This window comes from Loxodonta africana, chromosome 27 (assembly GCF_030014295.1).
Source record: "Loxodonta africana isolate mLoxAfr1 chromosome 27, mLoxAfr1.hap2, whole genome shotgun sequence".
NCBI classification, from domain to species: Eukaryota; Metazoa; Chordata; class Mammalia; order Proboscidea; family Elephantidae; genus Loxodonta; species Loxodonta africana.
In genome coordinates, this window is record NC_087368.1 from 31,020,753 (window position 1) to 31,045,381 (window position 24,629).

The 24,629-nt window shown below is 42.1% G+C and overlaps 2 protein-coding genes across 2 annotated transcripts in view; one reads left to right on the forward strand and one right to left on the reverse strand.

Annotated features, from left to right (window-relative positions):
- STT3B (STT3 oligosaccharyltransferase complex catalytic subunit B) overlaps positions 1–6,776 on the forward strand; it is a 101,627-nt gene extending 94,851 nt beyond the window's left edge. Inside the window, exons 15-16 of the mRNA XM_010595536.3 lie at positions 2,018–2,230; positions 5,145–6,776. Coding sequence (XP_010593838.2) covers positions 2,018–2,230; positions 5,145–5,225 — 294 coding nt within the window. The 3' untranslated portion in view covers positions 5,226–6,776. The remainder of the gene's footprint in view (positions 1–2,017; positions 2,231–5,144) is intronic.
- Positions 6,777–20,693: 13,917 nt separating this feature from the next.
- Positions 20,694–24,629, reverse strand: part of OSBPL10 (oxysterol binding protein like 10) — a 207,875-nt gene continuing 203,939 nt past the window's right edge. The window contains exons 10-11 of the mRNA XM_023554884.2: positions 23,762–23,915; positions 20,694–22,030 (exon numbers count right to left, since the gene is read on the reverse strand). Of these exons, the coding sequence (XP_023410652.2) occupies positions 21,986–22,030; positions 23,762–23,915 (199 nt within the window). The 3' untranslated portion in view covers positions 20,694–21,985. The remainder of the gene's footprint in view (positions 22,031–23,761; positions 23,916–24,629) is intronic.

The following is a 24,629-nucleotide window of genomic DNA, read 5'->3' on the forward strand; positions in this document are numbered from 1 at the left end:
GTGCGCCTAACCCAAGCCATGGCGTTTTCAATCGCCTCTCATGCATGTGAAGCTGGACAATGAATAAGACGACGGAAGACATTGCCTTTAAATTATGATGTTGGCGAAGAACACTGAGTATACCATGGACTGCCAGAAGAATGAACAAATCTGTTTTGGAAGAAATTTAGCCATAATGCTCCTTAGAAGAAAGGATGGCAAGATTTCATCTCATGTGCTTGACGTGTTATCAGGAGGGACCAGTCCTTGGAGAAGGACATCATGCTTGGTAAAGTAGGGGGTCAGCGAAAAAGAGGAAGAGCCTTGACTAGATGGATTGACAACAGTGGCTGCAGCAGCGGGCTCAAGTATAACAACGATCGTGAGGATGGTTCAGGACTGGGCAGTGTTTCGTTTTATTGTGCGTGGGGTTGCTTCGAGTTGGAACCGGCTCGACACCTAACAACAACTACTAGATTTAGGTTTTTGTCTGTGTTGTGGTTTCTCATTGATGACCACTGTCTGGTCTCTAAACTCTTGTTAAGAAAGAAACACTAGGACCATAATTATTTACCTCAGAAAATGAGTCAATGATTAGCTTCTGTGTTCACTAATGGTATCAGCAAAGAACCTTTTTTCTACCTTTTATCAACAATTTTAAGGCAGGCTTCCAGCATGCATTCATTTTGGTGCCTGCCCCACTCAGGAATAATAAATGCATAAAACATGAAGTATAACGTTTGCTCCTGTGTAGATAAGTGAGAACAAGATTATTCCCTTACTTGGGTAGATTTGGTTTTTTTATTTTAAAGTTGAATTCACTTGTGCTAGGTTTGTGTTAATATAACTTAGAGAATTTCTTAAAATCCTTCCCCTTTTATTTTTCTTTTTATTCCTCATAAAAAGGAACCCTGGTGGCACATTGCTTAAGCGCTTGGCTGCTAAGCAAAAGGTCGGTGGTTTGAACTCACCAGCCGCTCTGCAAGAAAAAGATGTGGCGGTCAGCTTCTCTAAAGACTTACAGCCTTGGGGCAGTTCTCCTTTGTCCTACAGGGTCGCCTAGAGTCAGAATCAACTCGACAGCAGTGGGTTTGGGTTTTTGGTTTATTCAACTTTTTTGGCCTCCTTTGTAGCTGTCACCTTCTGAATGTAGTATCGTTGCTTGCTCATACATTTATTTAATAAATATTTGTTGAACATCTTCAAGCACAACGTTGGGGGATATAAAGCTGCACTGTGAATAGGATAGATGAGCACAGCAGCTTGCATCCTAGTGGAGGACACAGGTCATTGGAAAAATAAAAATGTCAGTGCATGCTGTAAAGGAACGAGGTGCTGTAAGGAAACAGTGGTGAAGACCGCTGACCTAGAGAAAATACTTACCTGAAGAAGTGGTGTTTAGGCTGAGCCCAAAGGACAGAAAGGAGCTAGCTAAGAAAAATTGCTAAACGAGGATTGTCTCAGGCAGAGAGAATAGGTAAGTTCAACGCCCTGCGGCAGAAAAGAAGTTCCTGTCTGTGTGTCATATCTCCATACCTAAAGAAGGTTCTTTGATGATTTCATTTCAGTGTTTTTTTTTTTTTTTTTATGCCTGCAGGCTGTTGATCCACTCTGAGGGTTAAGTAAAATTCTAGTTCTGGTGTATGAGGTTCTTTCTCCTGATTTCTGAATATCCAGGTAGCAGTGTAGAGTCCCTGGGTGGTGCAGACACTTAATGCGCTCACCTGCTCACTAAAAGGTCAGAGGCTCAGGTTCACCCAGCCGCATCTTGGAAAAAAGGCCTGATGATCTACTTCCTAAAAACCAGCCACTGAAAACCTTATGGGGCACGGTTTTAGCCTGACACACGTGAAGTCACCGTGAGTCAGAACAAGGGCCACTGTTTATTTGTTGTTATTTTTAATTAGCAACATATGAGAGCTAGTAATTAGTCAAATCTCCTGTCCTAGCTTAAGTAGAGAGGGTTAGCATTTCCTCCCTTCTAATACTGAGTGTTTTCTACTATGGCTAACACCTAATATGGATCTCACTTTTGCAGCTGGATTTTCGTACACCCCCAGGTTTTGACCGAACACGTAATGCCGAGATTGGAAACAAGGACATTAAATTCAGACATTTGGAGGAAGCCTTTACATCAGAACACTGGCTTGTTAGAATATATAAAGTGAAAGCACCTGATAACAGGGAGACACTAGACCACAAACCTCGAGTCACCAACATTATCCCCAAACAGAAGTATTTGTCAAAGAAGGTGGGTGCCAAGGGAACTCATTTCTATAAAAGCGGGGAAATCAAGGTTGGATGGTGTATATGAAGAATAATGAGAATTTTAAATTTTCATTTGCCAAATTTATAAGACTAAGACAAAGTAGATACATCAGGCTAGCCTGCTAGGAGCTTTCCTTTCTAACTGAGCACCTCAGATATTCCAAGCAGCGACTTTTTCTGGGTGATGTAATGGTTATCAGTGAAGCAAACACTTTCTAAACCAAGATTTTCAGAGGCATTCGGGCTTTTAGTTTGTGCCAGTCTCATTAGTAAGTCTTATTAGTGAGTAAGATACGTCTGTGGCCATCACTTTCTGAATCTGCATGGAAGTACAAATGTCTCATAGTTTAGTAACAAGACTTGTGTTTGCCTCCGCATCTTTTCAGTCAGTGTAAACTGATACAGGATTTTCATGTTCCCCTTTAGCATATGTGACTGTGCGTATTGAATAAAGAACAGGCTTGAGTTGGGCGAGTTCTTCTGAAGCCCTCCCCACCAAAAAAATCATTTAAGATTTTTTGTCAATGTAATTATGACAAATTTGTAGTAGGAATTATGATGAGACTATTGGAATTCCTTTGTAACAAATATCTAATACTGAAGTATCACGGTCATTATTGCTTGCTTGAGTTTACTAGATCTCTGATCTTTTCTATAAAAGGCTTCTAAACATGAACGTTTATATAGATTGCCCAGTTGTAAGAGATGGAGAATAATTAGCCGTCAGTTGACATGTTAAGGTCGTATGATAAGGTACTACCTATTGAAGGACTGATTTTAGTCTTGACTTAGGATTAGTGTCTTAGTTTCTTAATGCTACTGTGACCAGTATTAAAATGGGTGGCTTTCATGAACAGGAATCTATGTTCTCACGGTTGAGGAGGCTCAAAGTCCGAATCCGGGACGCCTGCTCTCCGTTTGCTCTGAGGGAAGCATCCTTGTCTTGGCGTCTGTAGCCTCAATGTTCCTGAGTCCCAGGCAGTCTTCACAGAGCTTCTGTCTCTCCCCGACTCGTGCTTGCTTCTCTCCTTCTGTATCTCAGAAGTCCTTAAGTTTAAGGCATACCCTACACTGATACGGCTTCATTAATGTAGCAAAACCAAACTCCCAGACAGGATCCACGTCCACAAGTATAAGGGTTAGGACCCCAACGCATAACTCAGTCCATAGCACTCAGGTTTAAGTAGCGTGGATCCGTTATTCTGAATCATTGAGGCGTGACTTACCCTTTTGTGTTACTTAAGATACGCTGCAAATACATGTGGAATACTGGTGTTTTCATTCATGTTGTAAGAGAGCTTGAATATTAGCGGTATGCTCTGTGAATGGAAACTTTTTTTTTAATGAACACTTTCTGTGCCCAGATGTAGTTGCCGTGTCTTCACGAGTCTAAGGTGGCACATACAGCTGACAGTCACTATCAGGCTTATCAGAACCTTAGAAGAACTAGTATTTTAGTGTGAAGGCCTGTTTTTGATCCAGGGACCTGCTTCGCATTCACTTACCCGTCTTTAGATCACATGATCAAGCAGTTACGTGATGTGGTTTCTCACAGGCACTTGGTAGGAGAAACTGGTGAGTCACACCAAGGCAGGCGTCACAGCAGGTGCTGCTGTTGGCACGTCAGTCACTCCTGAGACGGTCAAGCCCAGTTCAGGGTTCCCCCCCACCAAAAAGATGGGGCTTTTGGACTTTCTAACAGATCATATAGATCGCAGAGGCAGTCAGTTTCCTTAATCTGACCTCTTTTGTCTTCTCCTCTTTTCCCCAGATAAATATATGAATGGAAAAATAAAAATCTGTCTTCTGTGCCCCAAGCGTATATTCTAGTAGCCAGTAACATGGCTTTTGAATTTCTGATTTCCATGGCTTTTGTAGCCTCGTGGTTTGTCCTGGCATGGGAGGGACGCTTTTCGTATGTCTGCTTTCTTCCTCCGTGTCAGCGCTGACTTTAGGGGGAGGTGGGAGGAGTGCAGCAGGCATTCTGAGAGGTTTCCTGTCGCTGCAGAGCTGCCATTGCGGACGTGCTAGGAGCGTCTGTGGGGCTGCAGGAAGCCTGTGGGCAGGACTCGCCACCCCCCCAGGGCTCAGGGACGCGTGCCCGCATAGACCTAGCTCGTGTGACCACAGCTCACGGAAAAGGTTTGATGGTGGAAATTTGTGGGCAATGATAATAAAGGAGCTAACTCCTTGACCACAATTTTTAAAAATTGTGTCTTCCGGAGTAGAAAGTTAATAATAAGGTAACAAACACTGTAGTTAACAAGTTTGCAGCGGCGCCTGTGAAACTCGGGGTTTGGGTTTTGTTTTTGTTTTTTGCTTAATCGTTTTTAAGTATGTATTTTCTTACCTAGAAGATCACTCTTGGGGAATGGGCCAAGCAATTGTATTTCTCTTTCAATATCATAGATTGGTACAGTCATCCTCGTTTGACAGAGAAGGGACTGGGGCTCCAGAAGTTGTGCAGTTAGCTTGCATTTCTGACGCAGCTGATGGCCTGGAGCTGAATCAGGAGCTGCGTTAACGTTTCCCGACGCCTTGGCCGGGCGTTGTTGCAGTCTGTCGGGCCGGGAAGGCTGAGTAGTCACTACAGCTAAGCATTCAGTGGTAGAAAGGGGAGCGTGGGTTCATCGGCCTGATGGTGAGGAACTTCTGCGCTGGAGGAATGCTTTGGTAGTTCTTTCATCTTAAGGCTAAGGACCTAGGCCAGTTCCTCCTGGGTCACTCAGCGTACCTGGCGTAAAGGTAGTTAGCGGTGCTCACTGACTGTCCAGGAGTCCAGCCGTAGAGGAGCTGAGTTATGAAGGTGCTGTTCATCTCATGCACTCAGCCACACGTGTATGTTTTTGAATTGGTAAGAAACTGCACTAACACCACGTGTTCTGTTTTCTTTTTAGACGACCAAAAGGAAGCGTGGCTACATTAAAAATAAGCTAGTTTTTAAGAAAGGCAAGAAGATTCCTAAGAAGACTGTTTAAACACACTGTTCTGGTTCCTGACTTGAAGCAGTTGTCCTTGTGAGAACCGGTCTTTGCCTTTAGCTCATGTCATGTTTCACAGCAACGGAGGGTACCGAACCATCACTGGTCCAGGTTCATGTACAAAATTTCCTGACAATGCCTGATTAAAAAAGAATAATAATAAAATTGGCTTGTTGAGAACAGCTGTTTCCGATCTGTAATGTGAAGCAAGACAGAGCACTGCTGTGAATGTCTCGCAGCAGATTTTTTGTATTGGTACATATTATCCTTCAAATCTGAGAATTTGGACTCAATGCACCAAAGAACCCTCTAATTTGGTCCCTGGCACATGCATCCTTGTCAGTGCTCTTCTTTTCCAAGACCTGCATTTCGTTTGAATTACCCAAATAGCAATATGTAAAATACAAACGGAAGAGAGTGATGAGCTTCTTGAACCAGTAAACTAGTACAGGCCTGAGAAAGAGGTATTAGAAAAGTAATTATACTTCCTTGAAATATATTTATTTTCGTGTTTCTCCAGTGCAAAGAATGTTTCATCAAATGTGTGTTCTCTCTTGCTTACTGTTGCCTCTGTCTGAGAAGCAGCTGCTGTTTCAAAGACGGACCTCTGAGTAGCTGATCGATCGAGATAGTGCTTTTACGTTGACATGATTGCTCCGTCAGCAGTTGTCTTCATCAGGTACTTACAGAGCAGACGTCACGCATTGTTCATTCAAGGGCTAAATTCATATCCTTTGGAAATGACGGCTACAGCGCCGAACGTTGCTGCCCGGGCTGGAGTTGGGGACCTTCATACTGAGGTTAGCACTGTTTACGTGCAAAAGTTTAAGGAAAAACCCTTAAAGGCGACAGGTGTCCAGACTTCATCTCTGTGATGCTTCAGCATGACAAAGGATTTGTAAACTTCGCCTGGATTGCTCATATTTTAAAACTTTACCTGTCACTGGTTTTGTTCTCTGCTCCGTATTTTTGAATCCCTTAAGCATTTGATGAAACACTCTTTAGAGCTATATGCATTTTCTTACTTTTATTAAAAATGTGACAGTTGTCAAAAATGCACTAAAATATAAATGGAGATTGAACATGTTCACTTTCCAGCTTATAGGCAACTTTATACAGACTTGAAATTTTTCTCCAGTTGTTTAGTGAAAGAGAAAGGGTTTTTCCTGCCACAGGATAATAAGTTTTTTTTTTATATAACAAGCATAACTTACACCACTGCTTTTGGTGGAAAAGTGCAGAATAGTATGTACCTTTTATGAAGAAAAATGTAATTTACAATGTTCCGTGAGAATGTTACTGCTGATTTTCTTTTCCAAGGTGTAGAATATTCTTTGATTTATAAAATTCGTTTTTGACCCAGATGATGGTTCTTTTACAGACCAATAAAATGGCTGTAACATTTTCACAAATAAAGTGTAACTAAATCTGGATTTCTGATACCTTGTCATGGGCGGGGGGGTTCTGTTTTACTTTGTTGCTTTAAAATTCAATGCAGAGAAGTTGTTGACTGTAGGGGAAATAAAGTTCATTCAGATTTTGTGTTAAGTGTTGTCTTTTACAAATTGTTTTGTTTTGAAAGGAATTACGCAGTACTGAACATATACCTCCTCCTTGGTTCACTTTTACAAGAGCTTTTGAGAACATATACAGGAAGGAAATGCTGAATTAGTCAACTTAAACAGCAGTTTTCTTTTGCCTTCTTTACCCCAGTAGGAGGACGATACCTAGCTAGATAGGAATTTTTTTTTTTTTTTTTTTTAATTTAAACGAGAATAACAGGAATCTAAGAAAAGCTGGTCTGTAAAGTCCTGATAATCAGTCAGGTCTTCAGTAGTTTCCTATTCTGAGCAGGAAGGACCGCCTCACCTCTCTGGGTTTCGGGGAACACGGTTTTGGTTCAGTGGATTTGGTCGGTAAAAAACATTGTAGCTGCTTAGCCGTTTGTGGTTTTCTTACAGAAGAAAAGTGACAGTATAGTAGTTTGAATACACTGGAATTAGGGCCATTGGCTCACAGCATTTACTAGATAGCTAAATTCAGTTCATGCGTTAAAATTTTAAAGATCATAACCTCTAAGTTTTAGACTGTAAAATGGCTTTTGTTTTTATTCCACTGAGAAGTGAACACAGCTATAATGCTTTGTAGTCTAAATAAGGAGCTGGGGCAGCAAATCCAAAGACAAGATTTAGTTTTCAGGCTTATATTTTCATCTACCTGAATCTGCACTTGTAGAGTTTTAATTTGAGTCCCTAGGCTGTGACCAAGCGCCAGAAGACAAGATGGTGTAAAAGCACTCTATAGCGTTTCCGTTACTGTTTCCATAGCCAAGAGTCCATAAGATGGTGGAACTTGGAGTTGCTGCTTTTTGGTGGGAGTCCCTGGGTGCTGCGGATGGTTAACGCAGTTGACTGCTAGCCAGAACGTTGGAGGTTGGAGTCCAGAGGTACCTTGAAGAAAGGCTTGGCAGTCTTGGGAAGTATCGGCCATTAAAAACCCTATGAAGCACAGTTCTACAGTGACACACATGTGTTGCCATGAGTTGGAATCAACTGAACAATAATTAGGTTTGGTTTGGATTGGCTTCTCAATGTGGGTTGGTTTTTGTTTGTTTGTTTTCAGAAGTCTGCCTTGCTCTGCCAACAATCCTGAGTTGAGGTAGGTGGAGTAATGGATAAATGCAGAGCTCAGCTATGGTCTGCAGTTGAGACCGAGGTAGCAACCACTAATAAGATGTCCTGCTTGCTTTTTTTTTTTTTTTTAATTTTAGTGTGCTTTAAGTGAAAGTTTACAAATCAAGTCAGTCTCTCACATATAAACTTACATACACCTTATTCCGTACTCCCACTTACTCTCCCCCTAATGAGTCAGCCTGCTCCCTCCTTCCAGACTCTCCTTTCGTGACGATTTTGCCAGTTTCTAACCCTCTCTACCCTCCTATCTGCCCTCCAGACAAGAGGTGCCAACAGTCTCAAGTGTCCACCTGAGAAAAGTAGCTCACTCCTCATCAGCATCTCTCTCTAACCCATTGTCCAGTCTAATACATGTCTGATGAGTTGTCTTCGGGAATGGTGCCTGTCCTGGGCCAACAGAAGGTTTGGGGACCATGACCGCCGGGATTCCTCTAGTCTCAGTCAGACCATTAAGTCTGGTCTTTTTTGATGAGAATTGGGGGTCTGCATCCCACTGTTCTCCTGCTCCCTCAGGGGTTCTCTGTTGTGCTCCCTGTCAGGGCAGTCATCGGTTGTGGCCGGGCACCATCTAGTTCTTCTGGTCTCAGGATGATGTAAGTCTCTGGTTCCTGTGGCCCTTTCTGTCTCTTGGGTTCATAGTTATCGTGTGACCTTGGTGTTCTTCATTCTCCTTTGATCCAGGTGGGTTGAGACCAATTGATGCATCTTAGATGGCCACTTGTTAGCATTTAAGACCCCAGACGCCACACTTCAAAGTGGGATGCAGAATGTTTTCTTAATGGAATTTATTTTGCCAATTGACTTAGATGTCCCCTGCAGCCATAGTCCCCAAACCCCTGCCCTTGCTCCGCTGACCTTCGAAGCATTCAGTTTATCCTGAAACTTCTTTGCTTTTGGTCCAGACCAGTTGTGCTGACCTTCCCTGTATTGAGTATTGTCCTTCCGTTCACCTAAAGTAGTTCTCATCTACTATCTAATCAGTAAATAACCCTCTCCCACCCTCCCTCCCTCCCCCCTCTCAACAAAAGAATGTGTTCTTCTCAGTTTAAACTATTTTTCAAGATCTTATAATAGTGGTCTTATACAGTATTTGTCCTCTTGCATCTCACGATGTCCTGCTTTCTAATCTTTTAAGTTAAGCCCTTTTTATTGTAAAATGTAATACAGAGAAGAACACAAAAATGTGTAGCTTAGTGAATTACCACAAAGCAAGCAACTTCGTAACCACAGTCCAGGTCAAGGAAGAGAACGGTGGCCCCACCCCAGAGGTTTCTTCATGCCCCCACCCAATCATTGTCCTGTCCCACTTCCCCCTCCAAAAGGTAATCAGTCTTCTAGTTTTTTTACTAGTTACCTTTGTTTAGTGGTATTACCACCTGAGTATTTCTTCCTAAGTATCATATTCATGAAATCCATCCAGATTGTTGCACATGACTCTAAGTTGATCCATTTTCATTAATGTGTCGGATTCCTGATGTACGTGTGTATACGATCTGTTGTAGATAGACATTTGCGTTGTTTCTAGGTTGAGGGAATTAGGAAGAATGCTTTAAGGACTATTTTCTCCATCTCTCGTGGTGTTCTTACACATGCATTTCTGTAGGTATTTATCTAAAAGTGGGATTGCGGGTAGGATGTTAGCGTTCTTACTGCTCAGTAGTCTAACCAGCCCTTGTCTTAATCTTGCCTTTCTAGTGGGTGAATGTATCTCATTGTTAAATGTCTTTCTCAGGTTACTAATGAGGTTTGCCAATTGTAAGATGTCAGCTCTAGCCTTTTACACATTTTTTATTGGTTTTCCTTTTTTAATTTATCAGTAGGAGTTCTTTATATATACTGGATATGAGTCCGAAATCATGTGTTGCAGATTTCTGCTCTGCAGCTTGCCTAGGGGTTCATCATTTTAGTGTAGAGTTATTTTTCAATCTTTAGTATGTATGTAGCTTTCTGTGCCCTGTTAAGAATTATTTTCCTGAGGCCTCTGTTATTTTCCAGAAGCTTTATTATTTTGTCATACTTAGCTTTGCAGTCCACCTGGAATTCATTTTTTGAGTATAGTGTGAATTAAGTGGGTTTTCCTCCCATATGTATACCTAATTTTTCCAACACCAATTATTGAAAAGACCGTCCCTTCCTGCAGTTCTGCAGTACTCATTTTGTAGTAAATCAGGTGTCTGCATGAGTCAATTCCTGGGCCCTCTGTTAAATTCTGCAGAACGCTTATCTTTGTGTGTTGGTTACTGTAGCTTTACGATAAGTCTCAGTGTGTAGTAGAGTAAGTTCTGGGGGAGGAGGTTAAAAACCTGTGGGCTGTTAAGGCTTCTGTCCATGAACATGGCACATCCTTCAACTTACATGGGTTTTCTTTAATTTCTGTGTTGTATAGTTTTTGAACAGGTCTTGCACATTCCAGTAAATTTTACTAATGGGTATTTGTGCTTTTTTGGTGCAGTAGTAAATACCGTGTCCTATAAAATTTCATTTTCTAATTGTGAATATATAGATATTACAGGTGATTTTTTTTTTATATTGACTTTGTATCCAACGGCCTTGTTAAACTTATTTTAACAGTTTATTCAGTGTTTTAACGTAAACATACACCACCATAATCTGAGTAATGACCATTTTATTTCTTCCTTTCTGATGGTTATTTAAGGAGCCATGGTGGCACAATAGAAGCCTGGTGGCACAGTAGAAGCCTGGTGGCACAATAGAAGCCTGGTGGCACAATAGAAGCCTGGTGGTACAGTGGTTAAGCATTTGGCCACTAACCACAATGTCAGCAGTTCAGATCCACCAGCTGCTCCTTGGAAACTCTATGGGGCATTTCTGCTCTGTCCTGTAGGGTCGCCATGAGTCAGAATCGACTGGACAGCATGTAACAATGATTACGTATTTCCTTGCTTCGCTGCACTGACTGGGACATCTGGTATAGAAGAGGTGATAACACCCACATTGGGTGTCTCTTTGTATATGCCTCGACTGACACACACCAGCTGTAATTCTAAATTGAAATATCCTTTTCTTCGACACCAGCTGCAAATGCTGTATTACTTTTTCTGAACGTAACCACTGGAACTAAGAACTCACAAATTAAAGGACACAGTCCTCCAGGCTGTCACAAACTGCCCAAGACTTCAGATGCCAGTTGCAGTCTTGGGCATCCCCGTGACACCCTCACCTCTGACGTGCTGGCTAGGAATTAAAGGTTTTCCACAAGGTATTCAAGGTATTCCCCTCAGGATGCCAGTTGTAAGATTGTAGTTCCCCAGGCTCCCCCTCACTTCTGACCTGCTGGCTACATATTTGGGGATTCCCGTTACCCACTTGGTTTGATAATTTGTTTGAACAACCCACAGAACTCAGGAAAGCACTATGCTTAAAATTAGTTTTATTATAGCAAAAAGAATACAAATGGAGTGACACATAAGGCAAGGCCTGGAAGAATTCCCATAGGAGAGTTTCCATGTCCCTAAAAAGAGGTGTGTCACCCTCCCAACCACCGGTGTCTTTCACCAATCAGGAAGCTCCCTGAGCTTCAGTGTCAAGTTTTCATTGGGGCTTCATTATATAAAAAAAAAAATTGACTCATTGCCCGTGTGGTGACACTCAATCTCCATTCCACACCAGTCCCCCTCCACCCCACTGCTATCACACGGTGGGTCTTTCTGGCCTGGCCAGCCCTCGCCCAAGAGTCACTTCATTAGCATAACCTGTTAGGTAAACGTGGTCTGGAGCCCCTTATAAATAAGTAATCACGCCAGTCATATAGATCATTCGACGGCACTGGGTTGTCATATATAGTTATAGATCGTAATCTAAATGATCCTGTCTGCAGGTTTCCTCCCAGGAACCAGGTACAAAGACCAAATTCTTTGAGTTTATTCCATAATATCCTTGTTTCATTCTCTCACAGGCAAAGTTTTTGATATTTTACCCTTAGGTATGTTTGCTGTAGATTTTTAGGTATCCTTGATCATACTAAGAACATTTCCTTTTTTTAGATTTCCTGTGTTTTGATTATGGATGGGCTTTATCAAAAAATTTTTTCCTTCAGTTATTGAGATGGTCCCATGGTTTTTCTCCTTATTAATAGAATAGATTACAGAGACTTTTTTTTTTTTTTAAAGTGAACATGTATTCCTGGAATAATCTGTGTTTGGTAGAATTTGCTGGTGAAACTTGGGAATTTCCTTTGTGCAAAGGTTTTTAATTACAGAGTCAATTATTTTATAGTTTTTTTTTCCCCTCGTGTCAGTTTTGGTAAGTGGTGTTTTTTAAGGAATTTGTCCATTTTGTCTAAATTTCAAGTATAACTATAAATTTGTTAATATCACTTAATGGTTGTTTCAGCGTCTGCAGGCTCTGTAATGATATTCAGTCATTCCTAAGACTGATTTTTTCTGTCTTTCCTCCTCTCTGTGTGTATCTATGTCCTCCCTCATCAGTTTTATTTTTTTATAAAGACCAACTTTGTTGATATGTTTTTTATTTCATTAATTTACACTCCTATTGTTTTCTTTTTTCTTCGGGGGGAAGGGTTGCTGTTCTTTTAAACTTAGTGTGTTGAGTTCTTTCCTAATATGTGAATTTAAAGTTATAGATACCCTCCAGACATGGTTTTCACTGCATTCTCTAAGGTTCTGATGGGAACTGAATGTCGTTCAGTCTATTTTTTAATTCCCGTTGTAAATTCTTTGAATGGTGGGTTGTTTCGATACACATTTCTTGATTTCTAAACATGATGGTTTTCTGGTTATCCTTTTATGATCAATTCCTACTTTAATTGCATTGTTATCAGATATATATAGTCTTAGTCCTTTGAAATTGGTTGACACTTGCTCTGTGGCCCAAGCTAGGGCTAATTTATATGTGTGTGTGTGTATATATATATGTATCCATGTGTCCTTTACCACAGTGTCTCTTGTTTGGCAGTTGGTGGGCATAGAGTATCCACAAAGTAAGGTTATGAATCATAGGGCTTTTCTAACTTTCGTAATCTTTTTTTTTGGGTCTGCTTGTTGTTTACTGGGAAGCGTGTTTTGAAATCTCAAACTATTATAGATTTGTCTATTTCTTCTTGAATTGTCAGTTTTTTTGTATGTTTTGAATCCATATTAAGTGTATACATTTTTGGAATTTATATCTTAGGGGTAAATTGAACCTTCTGTTGCTTGGAAATACTTTATTTTCAGTGATGCTTTTTGCTAAAGCCTATTTTGTTGACAGTAATAGTGTTATACCAGCTTTCTTACGGTGCTTGCATTAGATACTCTTTTAATGTATCCTATTTTTGATTCTTGGAGCTTTTTAAATTTGTCATTGTTTTTAGGTGCCATCGAGTCGGTGCTGATGCATACTGACCCTGTGTACAACAGAACGAAACATTGCCCGGTCCTGTGCTATTCTCATGATTATTGTTATGCTTGAGCCCATTGCTGCAGCCGCTGTGTCAATCCATGTCATTGTGGGTCTTCCTTTGTTTCGCTGACCCTTTACTTTACCAAGCTTGATGTCCTCCAGGGACTGGTCCCTTGTGATAACATGTCCAAAGTATTTAGATGAAGGCTCACCATCCTTGCTTCTAAGGAGCATTCTGGCTGCACATCTTCCAAGACAGATTTGTACATTCTTTTGGCAGTCCATGGTATTTCAGTATTCTTCACCAACACCATAATCAAAGGCATCAATTCTTTCTAACTTGGTGGCTAGTTGGTTTCCATGTTTTTTGAAAGCTCTCCATCATTATGTCCTTAAATACTGCTTCTACAGATTCTCTCTTTACTGTCCTTCTGAGACTCCAATTAAACATGTGTTAGACCATCCCACTGTGTTTTCTACGTGTGTCTCCTTTTGACTCTCCATTGATGTTTCTGTCCATTTCCTCCTGACTCACTCAACTGCCTCATCTATTATGGCAAATCTGCTATTAAACCCGACAATTGAGTTCATTTGGGCTGTTTTTCAATTCTAGAATTTATTTTTTCCCCCCCAAACCTATTTCCTTTCTTATATTTTACAGTTGGCCCACTGTGTATCCTCAGTCTTGTCTTTTATAAAACATAGTGAGCGTCATTACAAATTGTGTCTGATAATTTCAGTATCGAGAGTTCTTATTTCTATTATGTGTTCTCTTTCTGCTAGTCATTATGTGGTCTTATTTCCTAATGTGTGTGTTCTAGACATTATATTTGAGAAATTCTAGGAGTAAGTTTAGGCCTGGGATGATGTTTTGCTCTATAGAGGATTTTCCTTTGTTTCACCCAGGTATTTGGGGAAACTGAACTAGCACACCAGAACCATTCTAGCCAGTTCAAGGAACTGATACGATACACAAAGCTAGCCTGCTGTTATTTCCAGGCTGAAACTCATAACAAGCACATCTGAAAAAGTACATTTGTCCTCCTACCCCTACAAAGTAACTGAAATTGCTGTTCATCCTTGTCCACTTTTCCCCCTGGGAAATTGGCAACAAGTGCCAGGCTTCCCTCTCAGGGTTTCCATCTTCTAGATTATGGCCTGGTGATACTGCACTATTTTGGGTCTATAATGGCTTCAAAACTGAACAAAAAAATGCATTGCTGTCGAGTCGATTCCAATTCATAGCAACCCTATAGGACAGGGTAGAACTGCCCCATAGAATTTCCAAGGAGTGCCTGGTGGATTTGAACTGGGGACCTTTTAGCAGCTGTAGCTCTTAACCACTATGCCACCAAGGTTTCCATAATGGACTCAAGCAAGTGTTATTTCATGTCCAGCTTTTCTGGTTTTCCTTAGCAAGGAAGTTGGTCTAAACTTAGTCCACTATCAGAAGTGGAATATTAGAAACAAAATTACCTATAGCTCTGTGGATCCTAAAAGTTAAATAGCATATAGTATGTTCACCTCTGTGTCAGATATGCCGATCCTAATTTGTGCCTCCCAGAGATGTATAGAGATAGTCACAATCTCTTAATATTTCATTTACTCAGAAAATACGGCATTTTCTTGGAGAGTTATAAATATCTAAACTATTTCTAAATCTTAAAAAAGGCCTGGAGTCATTTTGATTAGAACACGAAGTATCTGTTTTTGTGAAATTGGCTTTAGTGGAAGCTGGAGATGAGGAGACTGAATGAAAATTCCAGATCAGATGGCCGTGACCGTGACAACAGTGCGTTGTCTTGTAAGCGCAGTACACTGTCTTCATTGTTCAGAACACGCTAGACGGAAGAGACATCATCTAGTCCTCATTTGACAAAACTAGATTAGTGTGGATCAGCTCTGAGGCCTGTGTCCTGCAGAAGGAAACATTTAAAAAACAAAAACGACTTTATGGTCCTGGCTGTTAATGACAGCCTGCACTAGCAAACACTGCAGAGGAGAGGCATTAGTCAAGCTTCTGTTACCTCCTTTTCCCCAATGAAACACTGAAAAAAAATCACTTAAAGACCTCTTTCAGTGGGCAAGCTTCTCAGGGAAGAGTGAGCAAATTCGGGAATCTCATATAACTTGCAAAAGCAAGGTGAGGAGGGTAAGCTATTCAAGATTAACCCTTTGGCTCGAAACAAAGTGCTGGGCAAAATTATCCTGAAAGCATCGAAAAGGCAGAGTTTATTTTAATGGGGGAGGAACAACTCAGAAAAAGTGGGTGAGAATGGTAGCACAACTCTAAGAATGTAATCAGTGTCCACTGAATCGTACACGTAGAAATGGCTGAAATGATATCTGTGTCGCTGTGTATATTTTAAACAACAACAAAATAAATTTTAAAAAGCATCAAAAAGCTGACAGGAGACAAGGAAATTATTAGGCCAAAATTTAGTGAAAGCAAGAACTCAGAATTAAGCCACTTTACCCTAGGGAAGCCGGGTGAATCTGCTGAAACTGGGCTTTGTTTTTCACAGCCAGGTGAGCATGGGAGATAAGATAAAGGGCTAAGGGTGGCTCATCGTAGGGTGTCTGATAGAAGACCCCCTGCTGGCCTAAGGCTTTGGCTGCAAAGTGAACGTGAACTACATGTTCACTGCAAGTATACATCAAAAGTAAACATGCCCTATCCTTCCAGGAACTTCATGGGAAGTTGTTCACAGCTGTGGGGGGAAGGGTGCTGGTGAAGAAACACGTCCCCAAGAAGGTTCTTAGGATGAGAAGGCTCGTGTGGATTTGCAGATCAAATTCATATTACCTGCGTGGTCTACAAAACCAAGTCATAAATTTAAACTGGCTCTGAAAAATAGTATCCACGAGAGACTGAGAATCCTCTTCAAATGATACTGCATCTGGGACAGTTCCCACGGTTTCTTCCTAAGAAGTATGATCATCTCAGAATTAAAGACCCAAAAGCACCTAAGGAAACTAGGCAGTAACGACCATTTAGCCCGTGTGAGGAAATCTGTAAAAGTATGAAATGATCAGGGAATAAATTATGGAAGAAAATCGAGCTGTTTAGGAGGGAGAAAAGGCTGAAGAGAGCTTTTAGAAATAAGATGCACGCCTGCTGAAGTTAATAAGCTCAGGGGCAGGAAGCGTAAAGACTGAAGAGAAAATCGGAAGACAGTGGAAGAACCCCCCGAGCTGAGGCAGCTGGGGGCCCAGGGCGGCCAGAGTTGTCGGAGTTCACGGGAAGAGCACTGGAGAGGGGAGGTGTGCACAGGAGCTCTGGGGTCTGCAGAGGGGACCCCGGGAGTCTTCAGCTGCAGCGCATGCCTGTGACGACGACACTCCCTGAGGCCAGGGGAGGAACCACCTGATAAGCAGAATGAACAATCACCGGTGGGTGGTCGGTGGTCGCATAGGGCCCTAAATAGTCCTCACGTTCCCAACCTCGAGAGTGGAGAACCTCGAAAGAAGGGTAGTGGTATTGCCTTTGTTTTTAGATGCCGCCGAGTCGGTTCTGGCTCATAGCGACCCTACAGGACAGAGTAGAACTGCTCCATAGGGTTTCCAAAGAGCAGCTGGTGGATTTGAACTGTCAGCCTTTTGGTTAGCAGCCAAGCTCTTCACTGCTATACCACCATTGCCTCTGTAGCAAGGCAGTATCGGATCTAGATGGAAAGCTACTCTGGTCTTGCAAAACAAAGCTTAACGCCAAGCCTCAAGGATCAAGTGTTTCTACATAATTTAATGGTGCCGTGGTACAAAGCTCCAGAATACAGGAATATAAATGCAGCACCCGACATGGTAAAACTCAAAATGTCTGGCATCCAATTAAAAATTCCCAGGTGTGCACAAAAGGAAGAAATTACAGCCTAAAAGGAAGAAGAAAAGCCATCAACAGAAAAACATGATAACAGACATTTAAAATAGTTATTACACTTGATGTTCACGGAAGTAAGACTGAGCATGTTAACTGAAGACACTGAAGACATAAAGACCCAAACTGAGGATGGAAACTACACTGAAATGGAAAAATGCGCTCGATGAGAATTAACAGATCATACACTGCAGAGGAGTAAGTGAACTTGAAGATGCAGCAATAGAAATGATCCAAAATGAAATAGAGGGAAAAAATGAAAGAAAAACAGAATATCAGTGAGCTGCACGGCAGTGCAAACTCGTGCACTGTGGTTACGGAGATCTAATACAAGAAATGTTCTTAGCAACATCGTTCATGATAACCAAAAAATGGAAACAACTCAAAGGTCAGAAGTAGACAGGATAAAAACATATTCATATATTGGAGTATTCTACAATGGAAAAAAAATTGAAATAAAGTTTATAAGAACAGCACTGATCTTCCAAAACAATAAAAAGCCAGCATGTGATTGAATTTATATACAGTTCAAAAAGCAGGCAGAACTCTCTTGTTGAGGAATATATACGTAAGTGCTAAAGTTATAAAGCAAAGCAAGGAAGATAGAGGCTTTGATTAGGAAAGGGTATGCAGGGGGTTGGATGGCAATGTTCTGTTTGAGTTGTAGGTACACGCACCTCTGCTTTAAAATAATTCATTACCCTCTGCATTTGGTTTTTGTACTGTGCTTGTGTTACGTATCACAAACATAAGACTAACGACGGATAGAGCAACTCAGCACTATGGACTGACCTACAAACAAAATGTTGACTCAAGCTATGGTATAATACAGTAGGATTCTACTTGTAAAAAGTCTAAAAACAGGTACAACTAAACCCATTGTTTAGAAATACAATAGTATATACGGTGAAAATAAAAGGGGTGATGACTCCAAGACAGCGGTAGTGCTGTTGTTGAGGAGGGTACTATAGTGTACGTAGGGGCACAGAGGTGGCTTTTAAAGTACAGGAAACCTTATGTTTCTTTACTTGAGCGGTGGGTACGTATGTGTTTATAATTCTTGAAGTTGTGCGTGTTTAATATGTCTTTTGCTTATGTGATATTTTACCTTTTTAAATTTTGTTTTAGGTGAAATTTTACAGCACATATTAACTTCTCATTCAAAATTTCATACACAAATTGTTTTGTGACATTGGTTGTGATCTTCACAATGTGTCAGCACTCTCCTTCTTTCCACCCCGGGTTCCCTGTGTCTGTTGGTCCAGTATTCCTGTCCCTTCCTGCCTTCTCGTCTTTGCTTTTGGACGAGTGTTGGCCATGTGGTCTCATATACTTGGTTGAACTAAGTAGCATGTTCCTCACGTGTTGCTGTTTTATAGGCCTGTCTAATCTTTGGCTGAAAGATGGACTTCGGGAGTGGCTTCAGTTCTGAGTTAGCAGGGTGTCCAGGGGCCAGAGTCTCCGGGGTTCCTCCAGTCCCTGTCCGACCAGTAACTCTGGTCTCTCTTTTTTGTGGATTTGAATTTTGTTCCACATTTTTCTCCTGCTCTGTCTGGGACCCTCTATTGTGAGGGCACCATCTAGTACTTCTAGGCTCAGGCTGATGGAGGCTGTGGCTCATGTGGTCCATTAGTTCTTCGGACTAATACCTTCCTTGTGACTTTGGTTTTCTTCATTCTTCTTTGCTTTGGACAGGATGATACCAATAGATGTATCTTAGATGGCTGCTTGCAAGCTTTTAAGACTCCAGACGTTACTCACCAAAGTGGGATGTAGAGCATTTTCTTTATGAACTATGTTATGCCAGTTGACCTAGCTGTCCTCTGAGACCATGGTCCCCAGCAACTTGGTCCTCGAAGTGTTTGGATGTGTCTAGAAATCTTCTGTGACTTCACCTTGGTCAGGTTGTACTGACCTCTACATCGTGTTGTCTTTCCCTTCACCAGAGTTAACATTTGTCTGCTATCTCCTTAGTGACTTCTTGCCCCCAAACATCCCCTCCCTTGTAACCATCAAAGATTTTTTTCTGTTTATAAACGTTTAATAGTGATCTCATACAGTATTTGTCCTTTTGTGACTTATTTCATTTAGCATAATGCTTCCCAGACTCATCAATGTTGTGAGATGTTTTATGGATTCGTCATGGTTCTTTATGGTTACATAGTATTCCATTGCATGTGTGTACCATAATTTATCCATTTATCCATTGATAGGCACTTAGATTGTTTTCATCTTTTTGCTGTTGTAGTGCTGCAGTGAACATGGCTGTGCATATGTCTGTTCATATGACGTCAAGCTCTTTGTGACGGCTCATTTCTCTAGGATATATTCCTAGGTGTGGGATTGCTGGATCGTATGGTATTTCTATTTCCAGTTTTCTGAGGAGGCGGCATATCATTTTCCACAGTGGTTGTACCATTTTACATTCCCACCAGCAGTGCAGAAGAGTTCAGTCTCCTCGCAACCTCTCCAGTGTTTATTTTCTGGATTTTTTTTGTTTTTGATTAGTGCCAGTCATGTTGGGTTGAGATGATACAGCATTGCTGTTTTGATTTGCCTTTTTCTAATGGCTAATGATTGCATTTCTTCATGTGTGTTAGCTGCCTGAATATCTTCTTTGTTGAAGTGTCTGTTCATATCCTTTGCCCATTTTTTTAATTGGATTGTTTGTTTCCATTGAGGCATTGATGTGTTTTATAGACCTCTGTCATGTGTCATAGCCAAAAATCTTTTGGTTCTATAGGTTTTTACTATTTTGGTGAAGTCTTTTGATGAGTGTGTTTAATTTTTAGGAGCTCCCAGTTATCTAGTTTATCTTCTAGTGTTTATGCATCATTAGTTATGGTTTTTATTATATTTATGCCATGTATTAGGGCCCCTAATGGCCCCATTTTTTCTTCTATGATCTTTATCAAGTTTTATATTTAGGTCTTTGATCCATTTTGAGTTAGTTTTTGTGTATGGTGTGAGACATAGGTCCTGTTTTTTTTTTTTTTTAACAGATGGACATCTAATTTTGCCAGCACCATTGGTTAAAAAGACTGTCTTTTCCCCATTTAATGAACTTTGGTCCTTTGTCAAAGACCAGCTGATGACAGGTGGGTGAATTTATGTCTGGAGTATCCATTCTGTTCCATTGGTCCATGTGTCTGTCGTCATACCAAGTACCAGGCTGCTTTGACTACCATGGCAGTTAAAGTTGGTTTTTCACCATTTTCTTAACAAGGCAAAATGTACCCATTTACCCAACCACCAAGGAAAAGGTGAACCTTCAGTATATTTTATTTCCCATATGGTTTACTTATCCTTCAGCGTAAGACTGGACAATCCAAGAGCACCACAATGATGTGATGACTTTTTAGACTTTTTTTTTCTTCCCCCTCAAAATAGCCTCTGCTCTCCCTCAGAAGTGAATCAGCCGCATTTCACCCCATTTCCTCAGATGTTTTAAGACTAGGGACCTGCACAGGCCTACATTACGACTGTCTTGGCAGGGACTTTATCACAAAACACACTGCTCACTGAATATGGGTTAAATATTCTTATTAACTTGACAGAAAATACACTTCATGGATATTTGGTGGATTTTTAAGAATTCCTGAAAAAACATAGACACACAGATAAGTATTTAATCGAAATATATTTGTCTAATATCTACAAAGTGTGAACAATTGGTCTTAAGAAAGCAGACAAAAGGCACAAAATCAGTTATTACTACGGAGAGGCATTCATGCTACTGAATTTTATAAATATCATTGGAATGGTACAGTAAAAAATAAATTAAGCATTGAGCAAAAATCAAATACTTCCATTTTTCCTTGTATTTTAGTCATTTCTTTGACCTCATTTGTAAAGGCTGAGAATGGGAACTGAACCCATGGGACACTTACACAGGCTTATGTGTATCTTAATCACAGTGGTTTTCTTGCAGAGTTTGGGTCAAACCAGAGAGGTGCATTTAAAAGAAAAAATCCACAGGAAATTTTCTCTTTCCCCAAACTAAATACAAGATTGCGGCTGTGGTGCGTGTTTGCAGGTACATACGTGTGTGTATATTCAACTTCTAAAGCCCTTTTTTAAAAACACAAAAGTAATGAAGGCGCCATATGATTTATTCTCTGCTAACAAAGCAGCAGCTCTGAAAGGTGCGTGACTCGTGCTTTGAGAGTGAGAGAAATTGTCAGAAAGGTTCCAGGGCAAGTAGACGGGGAAGAAAATTCCAGGGTGGCACCTGGCTGTAGGTTCTCCCAGAGCTGTTCCATTCCAGCCTGGAAGACTCTGGCCTAAACCTTCAAGTTTCTGCTCACCCCCGATCCAGCAAGAAATAGCAGCAGTTTATCTTTCTCAGGTGAAGACAGACAAAATGTTGAGGTGGGGTGGGGAGGAAGTGAGAATCAACAATTCTGAAATGTCAGCCATGCCAACTCACCTTTCTTTTGCCAGGAGTTGACTGGGTGAGAATAGCTTTGTCTTTGTGAGTGAAAAGTAGAAAACCTCACTGGTAAAAAGGAGCACATAGTTACCCTCTTAGACCTTGGGGGCACAGTATTTACACATATAAAATACCCAGCAGACGTGTAAATAGTGCGTGCGTGTGAACATATACAGTGTGCTAGAAGCCCACACACATGCCCGAAATGGCTCCTGAATAAGTTCGATCCCGTGGCAGAGTTTTGGGGGTGCGTATTTCACAGTATATAATTCCCCTCTTGGTTACCATTTCTTGGATGACAGCAAGAGGCTTCAGTGAATATCAGCAGAGACTTGATACTGTACCACTTTAATTCCTACAAACACAGGGCTGCTTCGGGAAGCTCTGCATCTCCACATCAGTGGGCCTTCCAGAGGGGATTGATATAGACCCAGCCATCACCCTGCAAGAGAAGGAGGGAGATATCACATGGAGACCTCTCGGGGGGAGAACTTAAGAGAAGCAAGGGTACTCCCCAGGCCTCTGATACTCCGAGAGAGCCGGCTGGGAGCAGAGCACTGGACAAGCAGCTGCCAATCTTGTGTCTGTCCTGCCCCTGACAGCTCATAGCCAGGCCGAACTGGTGATCTCACTCGCCGGCCCCCTAACCTCGCTGCTCTTTACATACGTATCTTGGCATTTCAAGGAAAAAAAAACATGAAGTAAACCAAAACAACAAAAAGAAAAGGGATTTTGTTGGTTTGTATCAAGGAAGATTACTTGGCAAAAAACCTCATGGAGACAGAGGGACAGGAGAAAAAGGAGGCAGTCAGTCGGATGGAGACTAAAGAGGCCTGAATATGAGGAATTTGGACAACGCAGTGACCCATACATAACCCACCCACCTGGAGGGGAACACCCAGCAGTCACAAATAATTCCGACACCAGTCAAATATCAAGATTTTAGAAAAAGGCAAGAATCAAAACACTATATACACAATCATGTCCTAAACTGAATGCTGACAGTTCCGGTGTTGGGATGAACTTTATTCTTTAGACGCCCCCGAGGCTTCTGTTACGAATGTACTGGTTTTCATCAAACCCAGGCAGACGAGTGGTCTCAGCTGGCAAGACCTGCACACAGGGTCCCCGGTCAGTGACACACATAGGCAGTCTGCCCCCAGCCTTCCTGTCTGAACCAGAGTCCAGCCTTGAAGGCACTCCATCCCTTCAGCCTCCTGTCTCTGGGGAACACAGTGGCTGCTTCTTGCTTTTGGTCATAAATCTGGCTGACAGTTACTGTTGCTGTGACTCACCCCACAACCTTATGTCTAGACAAATAATCCCAACTAGTAATCTTTTCTTGTAGCAGAACTCAACAGCACATGGGCTAAAGAGGGCCCACAGACATACTCCCGCTGGCTTTAAATTTTTAAATATTTTTAATTTATTCACAACATGTGAAAGTCAGATTTCTCATAAATTCCGATTTCTGGTTGAAGAATTGGATGATCAGTCTGTCATTGCCTGGAGGTGAGTGGCATCCACCCCTTTAGATATGGGCTCTCCCTTCCGCCCGAGACTCACCAGCTTGCTTGGCTCCTGAGGGCCTGCCTTAAAGACTGCAGCTCCGGTATTTCTGTAACTGCTAGTTTTGCTCTCAGAGCACATCTCCAGTTTCTCCACAGACAACTTCAAGCAAAGAGCATAAAGGCCTCCTCTGGGTATCTGGTGCCCTGCCCCTTGCCTGGCGGGTAGGCAGTCATGTGGACAGGAGTTCTGCCTTCCAAGGCCACTTTCCTGGGTGACAGCAACAGCACCTTAGATGCAGGATGCACCCTGGCCTTCCAGAGCAGACCCATCCCACTGGGCCTATAGGAGGCAAAGCTCTGAAACGGTGGTTCTCAACTGTGAGGGTCGCAGCCACCCTTGTGTGGAGATGGGCAGGGAGGTGCTTCCCAGCTAATCTGGTTACTGATAACAAGGTACCAGGGGTTTGGAATAACAGCCAGCTGTGCAAAGCCATGGCTCCCTCCAGGCCAGGCTGAGGGGCTTTTCCAACCAGAAATATCAGTTGCTGCAGAGAAACTGTCCCAAAATCTAGTCCAAAGCTGGAGCCAAAACCAAGACGCCTCTCTCCCCGCACCCTACTCCAAGACGGGACAAGCTCTCCTGTGGGTGAGAGCTGGGTTACCTCCTGGACAAAGTATCTGGGCTGCCATGGCGTGCAGAGGTTCTCCCGCTTCCGTTCCTCCACCCGCTGCTTCTCCTCCAGGCGCCGCTTCTGCTCGGTGGCTGCATCGATGTCCCCCAAACGCAGGTAGTGGGTCACCTCCCGCCAGAGGTTCCTAGGGAGACATGCAGGAGAGGAAACGGTCAGGGTAGCCAGCCTGCTCCGTGATGACAGTCTCTGAGAGGGAGGGAGCAACCTGGACCAGCCAGCGATAGGGGTAGCTCATTCCAGTTACCTCTGGGGCACTTAGAGGCAGGATTGAAGCCCAGGGCTGCTGCTGGCTCCAAGTCTGCTGTCTCCATAAAAATACTGACCCCAGCAACATGCTTTTTCAGGGCCCTGGGTGTCTAGTGATCAAATCTAACAGTAATGGTGGTAGCGGGTGGTAGTGTTACTACTACTACGAACAACATGTAATAGCAGACGCTCACGGCACCGTATTTCTAAGCATTTTGCATATAGGCGTATAATCCTCACAACAACCCAATGACATAGATGCTGTGTTATTATCCCCACTTTACAGAGGGGAAAACTGAGGCTCACTTAAGATTAAGCAAGTAGCCCAAGGTCACCAAGCTGGTAAATAACAATGCATGCTTCCCCACAAGGGAACTCAGAATGATGAGTTACAGACATGTGTGCACACGTGTGTGTGTGCCCTGCAGGATCTGCCATCTTCACATATCTGCACTGAAAGCCACTTCTCTGCCTCGTCCACTGTAGAAAGAAGCCTGAATTCATGCCTATCTGATGTGCAGCTTCCTCAGCAGGGGCTTCCCGGGGGCACCCCTGATTCATACTCTGTTCTAGAAGGTCAGGAAGGGTAAAG